At 44.5% G+C, this 18,519-nt stretch overlaps 1 protein-coding gene across 3 annotated transcripts in view; it reads left to right on the top strand.

Annotated features, from left to right (window-relative positions):
• The first annotated feature begins 221 nt into the window (after positions 1-221).
• The window catches only part of LOC107386978 (alpha-1,3-mannosyl-glycoprotein 4-beta-N-acetylglucosaminyltransferase A), a 39,804-nt gene continuing 21,506 nt past the window's right edge, over positions 222-18,519 (top strand). The window contains exons 1-10 of one of the 3 annotated variants that reach the window (XM_015961730.3): positions 222-569; positions 2,405-2,569; positions 3,255-3,386; positions 3,771-3,904; positions 4,348-4,394; positions 4,774-4,887; positions 5,008-5,083; positions 11,363-11,477; positions 11,560-11,690; positions 14,506-14,613. In XM_015961730.3, coding sequence (XP_015817216.3) covers positions 479-569; positions 2,405-2,569; positions 3,255-3,386; positions 3,771-3,904; positions 4,348-4,394; positions 4,774-4,887; positions 5,008-5,083; positions 11,363-11,477; positions 11,560-11,690; positions 14,506-14,613 — 1,113 coding nt within the window. In that variant the 5' untranslated portion in view covers positions 222-478. Of the gene's footprint in view, positions 570-2,404; positions 2,570-2,789; positions 3,069-3,254; positions 3,387-3,770; positions 3,905-4,347; positions 4,395-4,773; positions 4,888-5,007; positions 5,084-11,362; positions 11,478-11,559; positions 11,691-14,505; positions 14,614-18,519 lie in introns of those variants that run through there. The other 2 variants (XM_054738879.2, XM_070553102.1) reach the window with 2 other exon arrangements.

Raw genomic sequence — 18,519 nt, 5'->3', positions numbered from 1 at the left:
TAAAATGCTGTTTTCTGTTCATCGTTGTGTTATGGTTGTTTGTCATTGATTCTATAAAAAAAGGGTGTTTCTGTGGTTGTGGTCGGGTTTGGGTTTGGGTTGGGTCACCTGCTGACTTCAGGTGCATGATCAGAGCAGGTTATGGTTCAGAAAACAGGATAGACCCAACAGACGTTTGGTTTAAAACCATCTTTTATTCCCGTCTGTCGCTTTCATTTCCTGTCATTTAAATGAAAGCAAACACGTTTTTATATCTTGAAATAAAACTGACAACTCAGCTTAAACGAAACAAAGTTAGCCCTTTAAATCAGCTCAAGCAGGTTCTCAGGAAGAATACCTGAGCGGGGTTTGGTGTTTCTGACGCATTTTACGTCACACCAGACACCAGCCAATCACGTTCCTGAGAAGCTACCTGGCCTGTCCACCTGTTCATCACAGAAGGCTGCGGCGCAGAGGGAGGAGGTCCGCGAGGCGTGAGATGCGGTTTAAACCATTTAAATGTGGATTCTTGTTGGTTCTGGCCGGCTTTGTGTCGCTGTCCTGGATCCGCTCGGTTCCCGGTGATGGAGGTGAGCATTAACGGGTGTCGTTACGTTTCTGGGCTCCTGGCGTTGCCGCGGACCGGCTGATAAAGCTGCGGAGTCTGGTCCCGTTCCTCACACAACCTGATGCGGACCGGTTCTACTAGAGTTGTGGGGCCCTGCGGGTACGCGTGTGTGTGCGCGTGCGAGAACTCTGTACAGAACAGATAAGGGTTCTCCAGGTGGTTAACAGCAAACCTCAGGTCTTAAAACTGAATTGTTCTGAAAACAGGAAGTTGTTCGTTACCCAGAATGATGATGAGTCCATGCCCTCAGCGGTAAAACCTCAGAACCAGGAAGGGTTGGTGATCAGAACCACATCACCTCCAGATCAGCTCCTGGTCCTCCTGCAGGGTCACATGATGGACCCCATTTATCTCTGGCTGCAATGCATCATGGATGTGCTACACCTGTTCATGACCTTTACCAACTAGTGGATGAAACCAGCAGTCACACTGAGTTTGTTCCACCTGAACACGACCGTCCCTGCGTGTCCTCACCTGGACCCGGACTTGTGTCCATCCTGGACCTTTTCCTGTGAGCCAAATTGGACATTCCTGTTTTCCTATTCTGATTAGTCTGCTAATCTCGACCGAAAAAGGGTGGCTTGCCAACTCCGGGTCAGGGGAGAGGTCCTACCTCAAGTGGAGGGGTTTAAGTATCTCGGGGTCTTGTGCACGAGTGACGGTAGGAGGGATCGGGAGATCGACAGGCGGATTGGAGCATCTGCAGTGATGCGGACGCTGAGCCGATCTGTCGTGGTGAAGAGGGAGCTGAGCCAGAAAGCCAGGCTCTCGATTTACCGATCGATCTACGTCCCAATCCTCACCTATGGTCATGAGCTTTGGGTAATGACCGAAAGAACGAGATCGCGGATACAAGCGGCCGAAATGAGTTTCCTCCGTAGGGTGGCTGGGCTCAGCCTTAGAGATAGGCTGAGGAGCTCGGACATTCGGGAGGGACTCGGAGTAGAACCGCTGCTCCTCCGGATCGAAAGGAGCCAGTTGAGGTGGTTTGGGCATCTGGTCAGGATGCCTCCTGGACGCCTCCCTGGGGAGGTGTTTCGGGCACGTCCTGCCGGCAGGAGGCCCCCGGGTCGACCCAGGACACGTTGGAGAGGTTACATCTCCAATCTGGTCCGGGAACGCCTTGTGGTCCTGCCGGAGGAGCTGGTGGAGGTGGCCGGGGAGAGGACGGTCTGGAGCTCCCTAGTTGGGATGCTGCCCCCGCGACCCGGACCCGGATAAGTGGAGGAAGACGACGACGATTAGTCTGCCGAGTTAAATGTACAAGAGCCTGTTTCTTTGTTCCATTACCATTCGACTGTGAGAAGCGATCTTTGATTCTTTTGTGGTTTTGTTCAGAACGTCCAAATGGGTGCCATCGCTGTCTTCAGATGTGCTTATGCAAACTCAGGTGTCTCTGCTACAGGTGTAGAAGAGTTAGCTGACATGTTAGCTCTGTTAGTGTCGTCACACGAGCTTCTGGCTGACTTCAACTCAACACAGTGACAGATTTAGTCCTGGACCTTCATCTGTAAATCTGTTGATGCTGGAAACCTGCTGCAGCGGACCTCTTTTCCTCAGCTCACTGGTACACGATGCTAACAGACAGTGGTGAGGACAGCAGACATTCCAGTGATGAAATTAAACACCACAAGAAAGGAAAGGAAGGTTCTTTTGGGTTGAGTGCAGTCCTGTCAGGAATTTAGTCCTGATGATGCTGAAAGTTCTTCGACGGAAACGTAAAGCTGAGAAGCTCCAAAGGCTTGGTGAGGAGTAGAGAACAAATCAAACTGAGCCTCATGTTTCCTGTTTGATCAGTACCGGATCTGAAGGCCCTGTACAAGAGGCTTTTGGTGGCTGAGGAGCTGGGGGGGCAGGTCAGCAAAGATCTCAGCAGCATCCTGGGTGAGCTGGTGAACATGTCAAGAGCTGCCAACATCAGCAACCCATTCACTAACTTCTCCAACAACACCATCTGCAAGGGTGAGCCTTAACACTGTGTGTGTGTGTGTGTGTGTGTGTGTGTGTGTGTGTGTGTGTGTGTGTGTGTGTGTGTGTGTGTGTGTGTGTGCTTCAAGTCTGAAAATGCTAAGTTCACCATCTCACTAGCCGCTCTGCCAGTTTCCCCATCTCTAAAGTGCTCTCACACCAGGGTTAGAGCTTGTTTGACTTCTTCCTGTCAAGTATTTTTTCCAAATTGTTAATTTTGCGTAGAAAAAGACTTGCGCAATGTTCAGACCCAGTTTTGTCCATAAGTATGCGTTTTAAATGAGGCCCCTGGACTGTTGCTCAGCCGTCCAAGTCCTCTTTACAGATCAAACTGAAGTCTGCAGCTCCTTTGGAGATCAAGGTCCCAGAGTCTGGAGGAAGAGTGTAGAGTCCCAAAAATCCACGTTGCTGAAGTCCAGAGTCAGGTTTCCACCGTTGGTGATGATTTGGGGCACCGTGTCATCTGCTGGAGTTGCGCCACTTGGTTTGGGAGGTTTGCACTTGATGGAAACGGGATGTTTTAGTGACTTTTGTGCTCCTCCAACAGAGTCCTTCTCCTCCCGCACTTCCTGTTTGGAAAAGGCCTTTCTTTAACCTGCGTGATTCCCAGTTTGGCTCTGGGATATTGTATTAGCTAACATTTGTTCTCATGTCCCTGTCCTCCTGTAATGGTAAACAGAGAAGCAGCTGAGAGGGAATTCAAGCCAGCACACCTTCCCTCAAGCCAACATTTACCTGTACATGCCTCACCTGAGACAGCACCCAGACAGCCTTGTTCCAAATGTAGTGCTGGGAAAGGCCCGCCGTGGAGGTACACACACACGCACGCACGCACGCACACACGCACACACACACACACCTGAACCAAACCCAAATGAATTCACACCCATGAAATATTTGGTTAGACATGTTGCTTTCTCAGGGGTCCAGGGTCCATCTGGCTCCTTTAGACATGGAGGGGCATTGGCTTTGGCAGGAGTCCCCTCACCAACCCTAGATCTATCTAAAACCTGACCCACAAACTAACTCCAGACCCAAAAACCGCTCTGAGTCTTTGGGGAATGCAGATGAAAGAAAAGTTGTGTGTGTGTGTGTGTGTGTGTGTGTGTGTGTGTGTGTGTGTGTGTGTGTGTGTATGTGTGTGTGTGTGTGTGTGTGTGTGCGTGCGCCTGCATGCGTGTGTGTCCCTCTACAGTATCCATGGTCCTGGGGATTCCCACGGTGAAGCGGCAGAAGCAAAGTTACCTTCTCAACACTCTCAGCTCTTTGCTCTCCAGCCTGTCCTCGTCACAAAGCCTGGATCTCCTCATCATCGTCTTTGTTGCTGAGGTTATAAACTCTTTATTACCATGTACTTGAATTCACTGCTGATCAAACACACTTCGGTTTATTTTTATATTAGATGTAAAACTGGAAGCGGATGCTAGACCTTTGACAGACAGCCTTGAGCTCACTTCTTGGACTAGTCTTTAATCAGCAGCAGTGGACTGTTGGGTGTTTTTTACTCAGTGCATGTAAATTTATGTAAACTAGTTCCCTCTGATGTAAATCGGTGTGTTTCTGCAGCACACACACACACATGGACACACACGTGCATGGACACACGCACCTGTTGAACCAGTTTTGTTTGTGTGGACCTTTTCGTTTAAGTCAGTTAAAAGAAAGCTGGTTTCACGAGGTCTGGCTTTCCAGGGACTGCATCACATCAGCAAATGGTTAGGACCAAATCTTTGGGAATCCTGCTCTGACTCATAATCATTTCTTTTATTCAGTCAGACTCAGACTATGTGGGCAGAGTGGCCCGGATCATCGTGGAGAGGTGAGTACTTCCAGCTCAGCTTACTGTCACCGATTTCTCCTGTGGGTTTTTATCTATCCCAGTGTTTAGCTTGGAATGTTTTCTACGGATTTTCAGGAACTCCTAAGGTGTTTTTGTAGGGCTGCACAGTTTGTACACAAGCTGCTGGGTGTGAGAAATGTCTAAGATAGTTAACTGGTTTATATTAGGTTACATCAGGCTGCTGGCGCTACAGCCTCCCCCTTGCAGACTTTGTTTCAGTTTACTTAAACAGCATGTGAACAGCAAGTTATAAATGTGAGACTTACACAGTCAGTCTGTTGAAAGACTCGAAGGAAAGTTGGTTTTCAAACCTCTGTAAAGTAAAGTTAAGTGATGCAGACTAAATCTTCCTCTGCAGATTTCCAAAGGAGGTGGAGTCCGGTTTGATAGAGGTCATCTCACCTTCACAGCATTACTACCCCAACTTCAACACCCTCAAAGAGACGTTTGGAGACTCCAAGAACAGAGTCAAGTATGCATAGAGATTCACACGCCTTCCATCGAAGATGGATGGGTGGGTGGATGGATGGATGGATAATTGGATGCCTGTTTTTGGGCCACAGAACTTAACGTTGCCCCGCACGTGTTTCAGATGGAGAACAAAGCAGAACTTGGACTACAGCTTCCTCATGCTGTATGCTCAGGACAGAGGAACCTATTATGTTCAGGTGAGACTCCGACTTAAAGAGCAAGTTCACTGAGAAATTGTTTTTTTACTTTTTTAAATAAGATCAGTCACTCTTGAGTTTAATATGCAGGCTGAACATGCCAATAGTCTCCTACACCTATCTCCTGCTTTATCTTCTGTAAGAAAACAGACGGTGAAACTCTAGTATTAGAAAAGCCTGACAGATCTACGTCACACTGTCACTTAACATTCATGGACTCACCCATCTGGACTCATGACGAGGAAGGCTGTTGTTGGTTTAGCGTCCAGGAAACAGCAGAGAGCGTCTCGGCTAGTAGAAGCTAACAATTAGCATTAGCAACTCCACCACACAGCAGAACTCCTCCAGGCTTGTGTTATTTGTGGGGATAAAACATCAACGTTGCAGAGCAAACAGTCAGCGGTAGAGTCGTGTTGCTGTTAGCCAATCAAATCCTGCCATCTGAAGCTCAGCTGTAATGTGGCTCACTTCTAGTTCCTGAAAATGGCGCACTGCTGTTTTTTCCTCAGTGTTCAGATTACAAGGCATTCATTTATACTAGAGACTGCTGCAAATATGTAAAAAAAAAAAAAAACTAGAAAACTTGGTCTTTAAGTTCCCTCCCATTATTAAGTTGCATGTAGACGCAGCTAGGAGTCGAGGCTGGATGGTTCTGCTGCTGCAAATTACAGAATTCAGCTTTGTTGAAATGCATCAAAGTCAATTACATTTGGTTACAGCTGCTTCTTTAAGCTCCAGACAAGGAAGCTTTCTTTATAGAGCACATTTCAAACACGGAGACAATTCAATGTGCTTTACAATTATCAGGACATGATATGAAAACACAAATTAAAATACACACAGATAGAATTACAGTTTAGAGCTAAAGGAGAAGACAAAGTTACAGCACAGGCTATAGTGGAGATGTCGCAGCATAAGAAATAATGCTTTTAAAATGCTGATGAGTACACAAGGGTTTTATTTTTGTTTTAAACAACACTAGGGTTGGGTTAATCAGATATCATGGGGAAGCTGATTCCATACGTGAGCAGCATAGTAACTAAATGCATCTCCACCACATTTTGTTCTGACCCGAGGTTCTACCAGCTGATTGTTTCCAAGGGATCTCAGAGCCCTGCTGGGTGTACATACAGGAATGAGATCTGACATGTATTTTGGTCCCATGCCACTGAGTGATTTATAAACTAGTAGGAGCACTTTGAAATCTATTCTGTGGTTTACTGGTAACCAGTGTAGGGATCTAAGAACAGGAATGATGTGCTCCGTTCTCTTAAGCCTGGTTTATGCTTCTCTGTCAGCTCTGCAAGGGACAGACACGCACGGATTGACGGAAGCGTTTTGCTCTTTTACTTCTCCGTCTCCTGGGGAGTGTTGCAAAGCAATTCCCCGGCAGGACAACACAGGGCGTAGCGCTGTTCTGTGGTATCCTGTCATGTATCGGTCCAAGATAGTGTGTTTATATTGTGTTTTTTGAGTATATAAGAGACTTTTAACACAGACATCCTGTCATTTCCGTCCACAAATAAAACGCTTGCTGCGCAACTTTTCACTCCTCCAGTCACGGGAGGATGAAATGTTCATATTTTTGGAGTTTTTTCGCGAGGCATTCTTCAAGCTCCTCCGTGTCTGCCGCTAGTTATCCTCGGCTCTCTTTGCAATGGCGGCGCTGCAAACAACAGCGGCATCCTGACCAATCACAAGCTTGCGTAATCCGTCTCGTTCGACGGATGTTTAAAAAAGTGGGCTCGACTCCGTACGTACTTGCGGGCCTGCCGGAGCCCTACGCAAGGACGGATCATGGCGTTGCGTGTCTCTGCACTGATGCAGACGGAGAAGCATAAACCAGGCTTAAGTTCTAGTTAAGACTCTAGCAGCAGCATTCTGAACAAGCTGCAGTTGCTTCACTGCTTTTTTTGGAAGACCAGTTAGACCATTGCAATAATCCAGCCAACTAGAAATAAAAGCATGAATACGTTTCTCTAAATCTGGTCTGGACATGAGACCTCTGACTCTTGATGATTGATGAAGTTGATAAATCGCTGATTTAGTTAAAGCCTTAATATGTCCAGAGAAGCTCAGGTTGGAGTCAACAATAACACCAAGATTTCTAATCCGAGTCTTTGTCTTTATTCCCGTAGAGTCCAGCTGAGCAATAACATCCATTCTGTCCTTCTTGTTGCCAAAGACAATAACTTCACTCTTGTCTTTGTTTAGCTGAAGGAAGTTCGACTGCATCCAGTCGTTTACTCGTTCTAGACACTGACAGAGTGAGTCCGGTGGCCAATAGTCGCTAGGTGATAGGGCTAGGTAGATCTGGGTGTCATCAGCATAGCTATGATAGGCAATGTTGTTATTAAGTATGACCTGACCCAGGGGGAGCATATAGAGATTAAAGAGTAGTGGTCCTAGAATTGAGCCTTGGGGGACCCCACATGTCATGGTGACCCGCTTTGATTGGTAGTCCCTAATAGAGACAACATAGCCCCAGTCTTTGAGATAGGATTGGAACAAGCCAAACACTGTGCCTGATAGTCCCGTCCAGTTTGTGAGTCTCTCCAGAAGATGTTATGGTCCACAGTATCAAAAGCTGCACTGAGGTCAAGCATCATCAGGACAAATGATTTACCTGAATCAAATAAACCTGCCAACCGCACTGAGGCTCATACCTCTAGTTCATCCAGTATTTCAGGTCTCCGATTTGTTTTTTTGACTGAGTTGCTTCCAGAGCTAGTTTGTTGCCAGAGCCTAAACATGCTTCACATGCTATACATGAATAGTTTATTTTTATATGTTGTAAAGCAGAAATCAAAAAGGACTGGCTTTGCAACAAAGTGAATGTTTATTCAGGCGACTTAACCTCCAGTCTGGGGGGAAAGGAGCCAGTTAGAACCGGCTTAGCACTAGTTCTGGCACCAGCCCATAACCAGGACTGGGACGACCCTCATTCATCAAACGTTAGTAGAAACTATCCTATAATCCATCCTACCAATGAAATTTAGAATGTTAGCACGAACTGCCAAAAGACTGAGGTGCTGGCTGCCGAAGTAGAAGAGAACTAAACACATTTCAGAGGTTTTAAACACAGTCGAGATGGAGTAGAGGTCCCAGTCTGAAATTAAGATGAAATGGTTCAACATAAAATAGACTATGAAAAATCATGGAGTAACAGAAGTTCCATTCTGGTGTTTATATCTGAGGAGTTGTGTCCACGTTCTGTTTGGAGTTAGTTCTAGTTTGGAAAAGTTTGTTGTCTGAGTACAGAGCAGTCAATTAGTTTGGTTACCTTGGCAACGTGTGTTGGTTCTTGGAGCAGAGTGGAGGAGGTTCTGGGGGGTTAGTTATTAGTAACTGACTCTGGACTTGATCCAGATTTGTGTGGTTTGTCTGTCACTCCACAAAGGGTCCCAAATCCCGGCATAGCTCCAGAAGGATCTTCTTACGGAATCACGAAGGACCCGTTCTCTCTAGAGTGCACGCTCTGCCACTTCCTCCAAAAACACCAGATCAGCCAATACCATGTCAGATTCCTGTCAGTCACAGGGGTCTTTTATTGGTTTTTACACCAGTTATGTGATAAAGTGGATTCTGCACAGACACAATTACGTAATGGGTAAAAATTATTTGTGGATGAAGAACACGCTTGGATGACTGAGACCTTCAGTGTTTGTGGTTCCCACGTTTTACAAATAGATGCTGTTTGTACAAATGATCTGAGCTGTTCCTCCATCCATTCATCCACCCATTTTGCCAATTGCTTATCCGGAGTCAGTTCGTAGGGGCAGTAGCCTAAGCTGAGAGGCCAAGACTTCCCTCTCCCCAGCCACTTGGGCCAGCTTCTCTGGGGAAATCCCAAGGTGTTCCTTGGCCAGCCAACAGACAAAGTCCCTCCAGTGTGTCCTGGGTCTTCCCTTGGGCCACCTTGACTGGTTCCTCTTGACATAGAGGAGCAGCGGGTCTACTCCGAGCCCCTCCCGGATGACCGAGCTTCTCACCCTATCTCTAAGGCAGAGCCCAGCCATCCTGTGGAGAAAACTAATTTTGACCGCTTGTATCCACAGTCTCATTGCAATCTCGTTCTTTCGGTCACTACCCAAAACTTGTGGCCATAGGTGAGGGTAGGAACGTAGAACGACCGGTAAATCAAGAGCTTCACCTTCTGGGTCAGCTCTCTCTTCACCACGACAGACCGGTACAAGACCCGCATCACTGCAGACGCAGCATCAATCCGCCTGTCGATCTCACGCTCCACCTTTCCCTCACTCGAGAACAAGACCCCGAGATACTTAAACTCCTCCACTTGAGGCAGGACCTCATCCCTGACCTGGAGAAGGCATTCTACCCTTTTCTGATTCAAGACCATGTCTCTGATTTAGAGGAACTGATTGTTATCCCAGCTGCTTCACACTCGGCTGCGAACCGCTCCAGTGAAAGCTGCATATCATGTTCTGATGAAGCCAACAGGACCACATCATCTGCAAAAAGCAGAAACCCGATCCTCAGGCCACCAGAACAGATCCCCTCAACACCTTGGCTGCGCCTAGAAATCCTGTCCATAAAAGTTATGAACAGAATCGATGATAAAGGGCAGCCTTGGTGGAGTCCAACTCTCAACAGAAACAAGCTCGACTTACTGTAGCGTAGCTCAAGGCGTGTTTTTCACCAAAATGACCGGAGGTTAATTTTCTTCATAAAGGGCAGGCCAATCTGACACTGGAGGTGTCGATATGAGCATCTATGAAGTTGAACAGTATCTTTAACTCATCCATAACTTATCGTGTTGCCATATCACAAGACACCAAGGCGCCTGTGAAGACACAAGTCTCTTTGATCAAATCCTTTTTAATAAAGTTATCTTTTATGGCTCATAAAATGATTTTCTACTTTTACAGGTTGTTACAATAATATTCTGTGATACCGACAATATGTTTAAATCTAAAGTGTTTTAATAATGTTGAATGCACTAAAGTAATGAATGATGGGTTAACATGAATATTTATTCCTATAATGATTTATTCCAGATCTTAAATTACGGTACACCAGATTAGTCTATTTGTTGGATTTAGTAATGATTTGTTTATCAGTATATTCACACATTAATAACATTATTATGAATGTTTCACATATTTACTTCACATTAATGTTTAATAAGATTTACTCCACATTAGGTGAAATAACCTCTCTAAGTGTCTGAGGTGTTTGTTTGATAATGTCCACTTTAACTTGTCAAATGCTGATTTGTCCAAATTGATGAACAATGGTTAATAAAAGAGTTCACTTCCTGAACAAGCCGGTTCTAGCCTGCTGCGCTGTTTGGCTGACTGAGTAAGCAAAGCATAATGAACCATCCTCTTTTTGACCTCAAGGTGAAACCTTCTTTGCAAACTGCATCAGATGCTAAATAGATCCTCCAGCAGTCACCTGGAAGGTATCTCAGGCTAGACGGTTTGTATTTGGGGTAGAGCTACGTGCTCCAAATACCACAGAAGTCAACGGCACCGGCAGTCTTCTCCAGACCCTGGTACCCCATACCCCTAGAGTGCTCCCTACAGGGACCCTCGGGGGACGCAATCAAACACTTTCTCCAAATTCACCAAACACATGTAGATTGGTTGGTTGGGCGAGATCCCACGCACTCTCTGGGACCCTTCTAAGGGTATAGAGCTGGTCCAGTGTTCCACGGCCAGGACGAAAACCACATTGCTTCTCCTGAGTCTGAGGTTCGACAATCCGATGGACCCTCCTCTCCAGAACCCCTGAATAGACCTTACCAGGGAGGCTCAGGAGTGTGATCCCCTTGTAGTTGGAACACACCCTGCGGTTTTAAATAGGGGGTCCACCATCCCGGTCTGCCAATCCAGTGGAACTGCCCCGATGTCCATGCGATACTGCAGAGCTGCATCAACCAACACAGCCCCACAACATCCACAGCTTTAAGGAACTCTGGGTGGATCTCGTCCACCCCTGGGCCTTGCCACTGAGGAGCGTTTTGGCCACCTTGGTGACCTCGGCCCCCGAGAATGGAGAGTCCAACCCCAAAGTCCCCAGACTCTGCTTCCATGACAGGCACCGACAACCCTGCGGCCGCAGCTGTTCTTATATTTAGGAACATTTCAACGCACTCGTACAAGTAGGTAAATACCACACAATGTGTGAAATCACTTGCATGAAATTTGTGTAAATCTGTGCGTAAGTAGGGTTGATGGATGAGGGCCCCTTCAATGGTTCTGTTTGTGTCAAAAAGCCCTAAAATGTTCTGAAGAAAAATTTACACTTTTCCAGTTAGAAGACGACATTGTGGCAAAGGCTGGATATTACAGCGACATGAAGACCTTCACCACCCAAACGGCTTCAGACGAATGGCTGTACCTGGAATTCTCCCAACTCGGATTCATAGGTGTGCTTGGTAGATCCTGCTTGGTTTGGTTTTCAGTCTGCTGTCTTCAGCTGGTAAATGTGTGTATTTGTGTGTTTGCCAGGCAAAATGTTCAAGACTCATGACCTGCCAATGATTGCAGAGTTCTTCCTAATGTTCCACAAAGACAAACCCATTGACTGGTTGTTGGACCACCTTCTGTGGGTGAAGGTTTGCAACCCTGAGAAAGATAACGTAAGTCGGCTGCACCCACAGTAGGAAAAAAAGTCTAAACGCACAAAAATGCATTTTAGTTTGTTCACATTTGCATGCTTAATTTTTGGTGCTTTAAATTTATTTAAAAAAAGAGAGATCCATCAGTCTAAACAATTAAAATACTGTTTAAATTTATTCTGATAACTACATCCATGCTTTAGTACTCTTCTGTTGTTTCTAAAGGTAATAAAGTGTGTGAATATTTTTGATTGGTCTTGTACTTAGTGAAAGTAAAAAATGGGCTGATACACCTACGGACCAGATCGGTGGAAAGGAGGCAGATGTTTTTTTTATGCTGGTTGTGTTGGTGGTCCATGTACAGCTGGAGGTCATGTGCGGGGGCTAGTATTTAGCCATTTTCAACATCTCTGTGGCTTTTTCTTTGCCCTGTCAGTACTCTGGTTGTTTGTCATCCACCAGTTAGAAGCTCCTATGTCGCCCTCCAATAAGTGTGCTGGAAAACTGGCATAATATTACTGCAACGGTGTGTCTTACAAAAGCGCCATGCCGGCATGGCATTGCGTCAGTTTTGCGCCATTCGTTCCGCCTCACTTGGAAGTAATATTGCGGTAATGGTCTGTCTTATAAACAGCTATTGCGCCATGACGCAGCAGAGGGATTAAAGATTAAAGTCCCGTCAGTTGTCACACACACACTGATGTGTGTGCAAAATATGTTCTCCGCATTTGACCCATCTCCTGGGGGAGCAGTGAGCTGCAGACACGGCCGCGCTCAGGAACCATTTGGTGGTTTAACCCTCCAATCCAACCCCTTAATGCTGCGTGTCAAGCAGGGAGGCATTGGGTCCCATTTTTACAAAGTTCTTGGTATGACCCGACCAGGAATTTGAGCCCTGATCTCCCAGTCGCAGGGTGGACACTCTACCACTTGGCCACTGAGCTGGTGCCATGATGACATGGGGAGTTAATGCCGAGCTCCGGTCGGCAAATATATAGAAAATGAAAGTAAACACAGGCAGTAAGTTTTGCTTTTTGAACAAAATCGGCTGAGACGGCAAACTGGAGCGCCGCTGCGATCCGTGAGCGTCTCTCTGTTAGAGTTGAAGCTCAGATCATCAGAGACTGCACAGGGACTGATGGGAACAGACGCCTTTAGGAGCGGCTTGTTAAAAAAAAAACCTAATGATCGCGGCTTTAATCGGAATAAAAACAAGTTATGTCCAAACGGAAGTCCACGGCATCACAGAGACCGCCACCATCACCTAATCTTTTATAAAAAGGACACGATTGCGCCACATTACCGCCATGGTCTGACCACTTCTAAATGACCTAAGGCTCCCTGATGCCGCCAAGGCGTTATGTAAAAAGGGTTATTGTTGTCGTCTAAGAACTTAACATTACCAGCAGGAGGTCTTGCGGAACAATCATTAGTATGTATGGGTGGGTGGAGGAAAGTGGTATATGGGGAAACTCCCTAGCCAAGTGAACTAGACCAAATTCCTGCTTTGCAAAGCTCCATTGGAATCTCCACAGCCCCTAGCAGCAGTCTGGCTGGCCAATCACTGCTCTCTATAGGGGTTTCAAACTGATAGAGCACTTCCTTTAACACTGTGGGCCAATCACAGCGCTCTATCCGCTTTGTAAGCAAATCAGGGCCCTCTATTTGTCTGGTGGGCGGGAGTGGAACAAGATGGTGGCAGTTTGTTTGAAATGGCTTTTACATCAATTTTGGACAATTTGGACTTAGGCTTTATTAGAATAAGGAGCAGATAGATGGATTTAAGTCCTTTTATTTAGAAAAAGGTTGTATTTTCAACAACAGACCGCCTCGTTTACCAACATGCGTTGCGGTGAGTACGTCACTTTGTTCATTCTGCAGTAGCATGCAGAGATCGTTTGAAAGACAACGGTAGAACAAGCCCCACGACCGAGAGCCGTCAATGGAACGTTCCAGACTAAATAATACATTTATTTAGTCTGACTTGCCAAGCTAGAAACTCCATGCATCTTCACATATTGGGGCCAGTCCATCAGGAAGTGCAAAAAGCACTTTCACATGGTTAGTTTGGGTCTGACAGCAGGAGTCTGTGTGATGAGTGCCTGAGGGATGATGGTGAACTGAAATCCAGAAAGATCAGTCTGACACGAGTGCAGGACTCCAGGTGAGAAAGAGGTTAGATGACATCAGACATAGACTGGTTCTTCCTGTTGGGTCACAGTGATTCACCTTGGTCTTCAGCCAGCTGTTCCAGTTGTTTCATGACAAATGTTCCATTTGATGTAACTCATTTTGCATTTGAGGTGGAGAGGAAAGTGCAGAAGCATTGAAAGCTTGTAAGCATTAGGACAACTAAGAAGTGCAATTGCAGAATTTCAAGTTCAACTTTATTTATAAAGCGCTGTACGCCAATAAAAACACAGCATTAAAGTCAGACATACATAAAACCATTAAAATGCCATAAAAATCCCCAAGTACAGTTACAGCAACCCAAACCAGAAGTGGAATGCAGCCCGTTTCAAAACAGCTGTTCCTGCCCCTGCACATCTGGCATGAGATGGGTGTACTGAGGTGACAACCACCAGACAATGAAAGTGTGTGTGCGTGTGATGGACTTACACAGTCTCCTAACATTTCATTAGTGACATCTTTTCCAGCCTTGTGCTCGTATGCATGTCTTTAACCATCTCACTCTGTGTGAGTGATAATCTCATTTTCTTCCCATGTCAATACCCCTGACCAGAAGTCTCCAACATTTCTTTTCCCTGAGATATTTATATAACTGTAATTTTGTTGTGCTTTTATTTTTCACAAATGTTTGTTTGGTCTCATGCAGAAAGACTGTGAGCAACAGAAAAACCGGCTGAAGCAGAGATACAAACCGTCTCTCTTCCAGCATGTTGGCCTTCACTCCTCCCTGCCTGGAAAAGTTCAGCACTTGAAGGTAGGAGTTTTTAGCCCTCTAACCATTTCCGTGAAGCTCATATGAAGAAGAGGTTTACTGAGAAATGTATCATTCATGTGCATGTTAAACATGAAAATAGTGTTCTATCCCTATTTCCTGTATTAGCTGCTAGGATGCAATGATACAATTTTTTTCCAGACTGATACGATAACGATACTTGGATCTGAGTACTCGCAGATACTGATTACCAATACCGATACTTCTACCACACAGAAAAATGCTATGAATTGGAATACAGGTTATATTGTCTAGTCTGCTTTCAACAGAAAAATACTGAGTTAGATAAAAAGTAAAATATATGGATAGAAATGATCACAAAACTAAAATATTAGGTGAACACAAATGACAAGTTACAGTGAAGCCACTTTCAAGCAACTGCATTGGTATCATTTAACTTTTACCGATACCAGTATCTGTATTGGTGCATCCCTATTAGCTGGGTCAATATATAATTGCAGGAGTTTTCATGTTTATCAGATTTATCTTGCAAACATGTTTATTAAAATAAAAATTTAAAAGTCCTCTATGTTCGTGATGATCTTATCTTTACAAATGCCATAGTTACTTCTTATGGAAATAATAATTTATTTATAAAAATGACTAGATATCCCTAAAATGTCAACAAAATAACCGTCCGAAATGAATTACAATGACCATCTCATTTGCTAAACAATAATTTAAAATACTTATTCAAAAACAGTTTTAATTGTATTCTTTACATTAAGTTGAGGTAATTATGACACATATGTTTTTTTGGGGGCAATATGTCACATTTTAAATAGAAATTAACAAATTGAATTTGTGTCTGAGAAGTCACTGTCATCTAAGTTACCCATAGCCAATACACCCCTCAAGGAAGAGTGTTTACTCCAAATTACATGACCTGCTCCACATGATGTCATTTCCTCCTGAAGAGACAACTGGAAAGACTCCAAGGTATGTTCTCTCTCCACTTCTTCAGTTACTTCACCTAAAGTAGTGCTTGGGGCAAGTGTGTACTTATGTCATATGTCAACAATGTTAATACAATGACTAGTTAAATAATTTTAAATTTTAATTTTACTCAGTTGTATATATAATATTTAGAAGAATCTCTCTGTAAAAATGCCATGTGGTGTCTAGTGCTAGGCAGCCATTTTGATTTTAACCCTGAAAACAACAAAAATGTCAACTAGGTTACCTGTCAACTATGTTACTCTGCAAAGGCGACTTAGTTGACCAAGAGTACATGTTCTTGTAGTTTTCAGAAGTTCATTTAATATTCTAACTGTACATTAACTACAAAGTACTGTGCAATAAATATTATAAATATGAACTTGTTTTTCAGGCAAATGCCACGATTATCTGCTGCAGAAAAGCAGCACCGTTACCGTGCACGGCGAGATGCCGATCCTGCAAAAAGGAGGCATACTTGGCAAAAGGCCGGCAGGAATGGAGAGACATGAGGGAGAAAGGTGCATACTATAAGCCCATATCTGAACAGAGTGAGAGAGAAAAACATGCAAAGAGAAAGGTCTGGAGAAGAGCTCAGGAGCAGAGCAGACGCTGAAAGAAACAGGCTTCTGCTATAGTTACCCCACCTCTTGAGTCCTGACAGTGAGGAGCAACCAGTTCCACAACCAGGAAGGTTAGAAGGTTATGTACCTCAAACAGAACTATGTAGGTAGGCTATGTAGAAAGTATATGAAACAGATATGTCATGAAAAATTACTAGATGAATTAAAATGTTAGATTAAAATGCAAATCTCCATGGTGATAATTCATTTCTAATGCTAAAAGTGACAGCTGCAATGTTCGAAAACAATTTTAAAATGTCTACATGTAATTTCAGACAGAGAATACAAGGAAGAAGGACAATAAGAAGACAGTACAAGAACATATACATTGAGAATCAGAAACTCAAGGAAAAGCTTAAGCTCAAACAAAAACATCAGACAAATATCGTAAGCGCTATGAACGGCTACTGTGCAGTGTCGACTCTCCTAGGAAAAGAACGACAAGGATGCTTGGAACAAGTTCAGTCAGTAATGATGTGCGGATAACTCTGGTCTACCATCATGCACTTGTGAAAAGCCTCAAACAAAAATGTCAGTGTGCAGCAAAAGAAAATACCAGGAACCTAATCGCCAGAATCGTATCTGGAAAAATATTGACAAAATACAGGCTCCAGAAAATCATTCATGAGACAATGGGTGTCTCAGTCAAAGGGTTCTGCAAGAATGTGAACACAAATATGGACAAAATAGCCTGTTTTACCAGGAAGAAATATAAATCCACACACTCAAAACTGCATGACCAGCTTGTTGCCTTTTACACCAGGCAACGTAAGCCGTTTAACAGCAGGTCAAAAACAGACTGTAACAAAGGGAAAAGTTAAAAAGCAGAAGCGGTTTATGACTGGCATCATGAAAAACCTCCATCGGAAATTCCTGCTGGAAAATCCCTCTAGCAAACTGTCTTACACACTCTTCTTTGCAGAGCAAAGCTGCCCTCCTGGTGGGAGGGTAAGTCTGAAGTGCCTTTTTTTCCTCCACCTGAACCAACCCTCATGTAACCCTCTTATCTCTATTAAGGTAGCGTGACTCATGGTTGCGAACAGGGGCGGCGTTAGGCCCGGCTACTTGGGCTCAAGCCCCGAATGTTTTATGAAAAGCCCTGGATCTAAAATGCGGAAGTAACATGCAGTACCAAAGTCCTACAGAGAGGGAGCAGCTGGCAGTAGTTTGTATATAGCCTGCCTGAGCCTCCACCACTGAAGAAGAAGCCCTTCAGCAGCCTCTTCTACACTCTCTGCCTGAAACGCATGAGTGAAGATGGACATAAAGACGTTTTTTAGACCAAAAGGACCGCGACAGAACCCCAGCTTTGATGAGACTGGTGCTGACTCAGGTTTGTGAGTCTTATTTGAAAATATTTGTTGTGCTGCTGGTTTGCCTAAAGTTAGCTTACTATCAGGTAAAGTTGATGGAGAAAGAAAAGGAATATTCACTATCATCTCACACTAAACACTAACAGGAACAATACTCTGCCCTGAAAATGCTTAATATGTAGCTTCAGATTAAAAATGATGTGGTACAAGACAAACATATATGATGTTGACTAGTGTGTGTCACGTGTGTGTGTGTGTGTGCACGCGCGCGCATGTGTGTATTAAGCCCCGGATCTTTGTCAGTCCTAAATCCGCCCCTGGTTGCGAATGACCACAGTCACCAATTCTTGTCATGTGTCTTGCCCATGTATGTCTGATCTCTGAATTGTGTGTACTCTAATTTCCCTCTGGGATTAATAAAGTATCTTTGATTCTGCCGAATGCGCCCATACTGGGTAGTCCATCCAACCATTGCAGACAGAGATACATGTCTTTGTAAGGTGCATGAAAACTTGGAATTTATTGTGGAGAAACTTCATGGACTTAAACTTCTGAAGAGAGCAGAGTTGGAGTCTCTTGCGGAGTAAACTTGCTGTAATCCAACATTTAAGCCATGCATGTATGCAGAATGCAAGAACTGCAAACTACAAGACCTCAAGATTCAGTCTGGCTATGATGGTCAAAGCCAAGTTTCTTGTGTGCAGTGGACAACCGAAACAGTCCTCTGAGAGAAGAAAAGTGGCAACAGCAAGGAAAAGGTGCCTGTGAATATAACTGTGAAGAGGGAAATGGAGAGTTCTTTGGAGGACCTGATTGAGACTTTCCAGAAACAGCTCAAAAACTTCAAAAGGCACTTGTTCAACATCAAGACCCAGTTTAACTATTACCGGGAATTGAAAAAGAACATGAAGAGTAATGAATGCCTTATACACATTGATTTCTCAGAAAACTACTCTTGCAAGTTTCACAAAGAGATTCAAGCTGTCCACTTTGCCTCTTCTCATCAACAAGCAACT

This window comes from Nothobranchius furzeri, chromosome 1, assembly GCF_043380555.1.
Source record: "Nothobranchius furzeri strain GRZ-AD chromosome 1, NfurGRZ-RIMD1, whole genome shotgun sequence".
In the NCBI taxonomy this organism is placed as follows: domain Eukaryota; kingdom Metazoa; phylum Chordata; class Actinopteri; order Cyprinodontiformes; family Nothobranchiidae; genus Nothobranchius; species Nothobranchius furzeri.
This window is presented reverse-complemented; position numbering and strand designations above follow the sequence as displayed.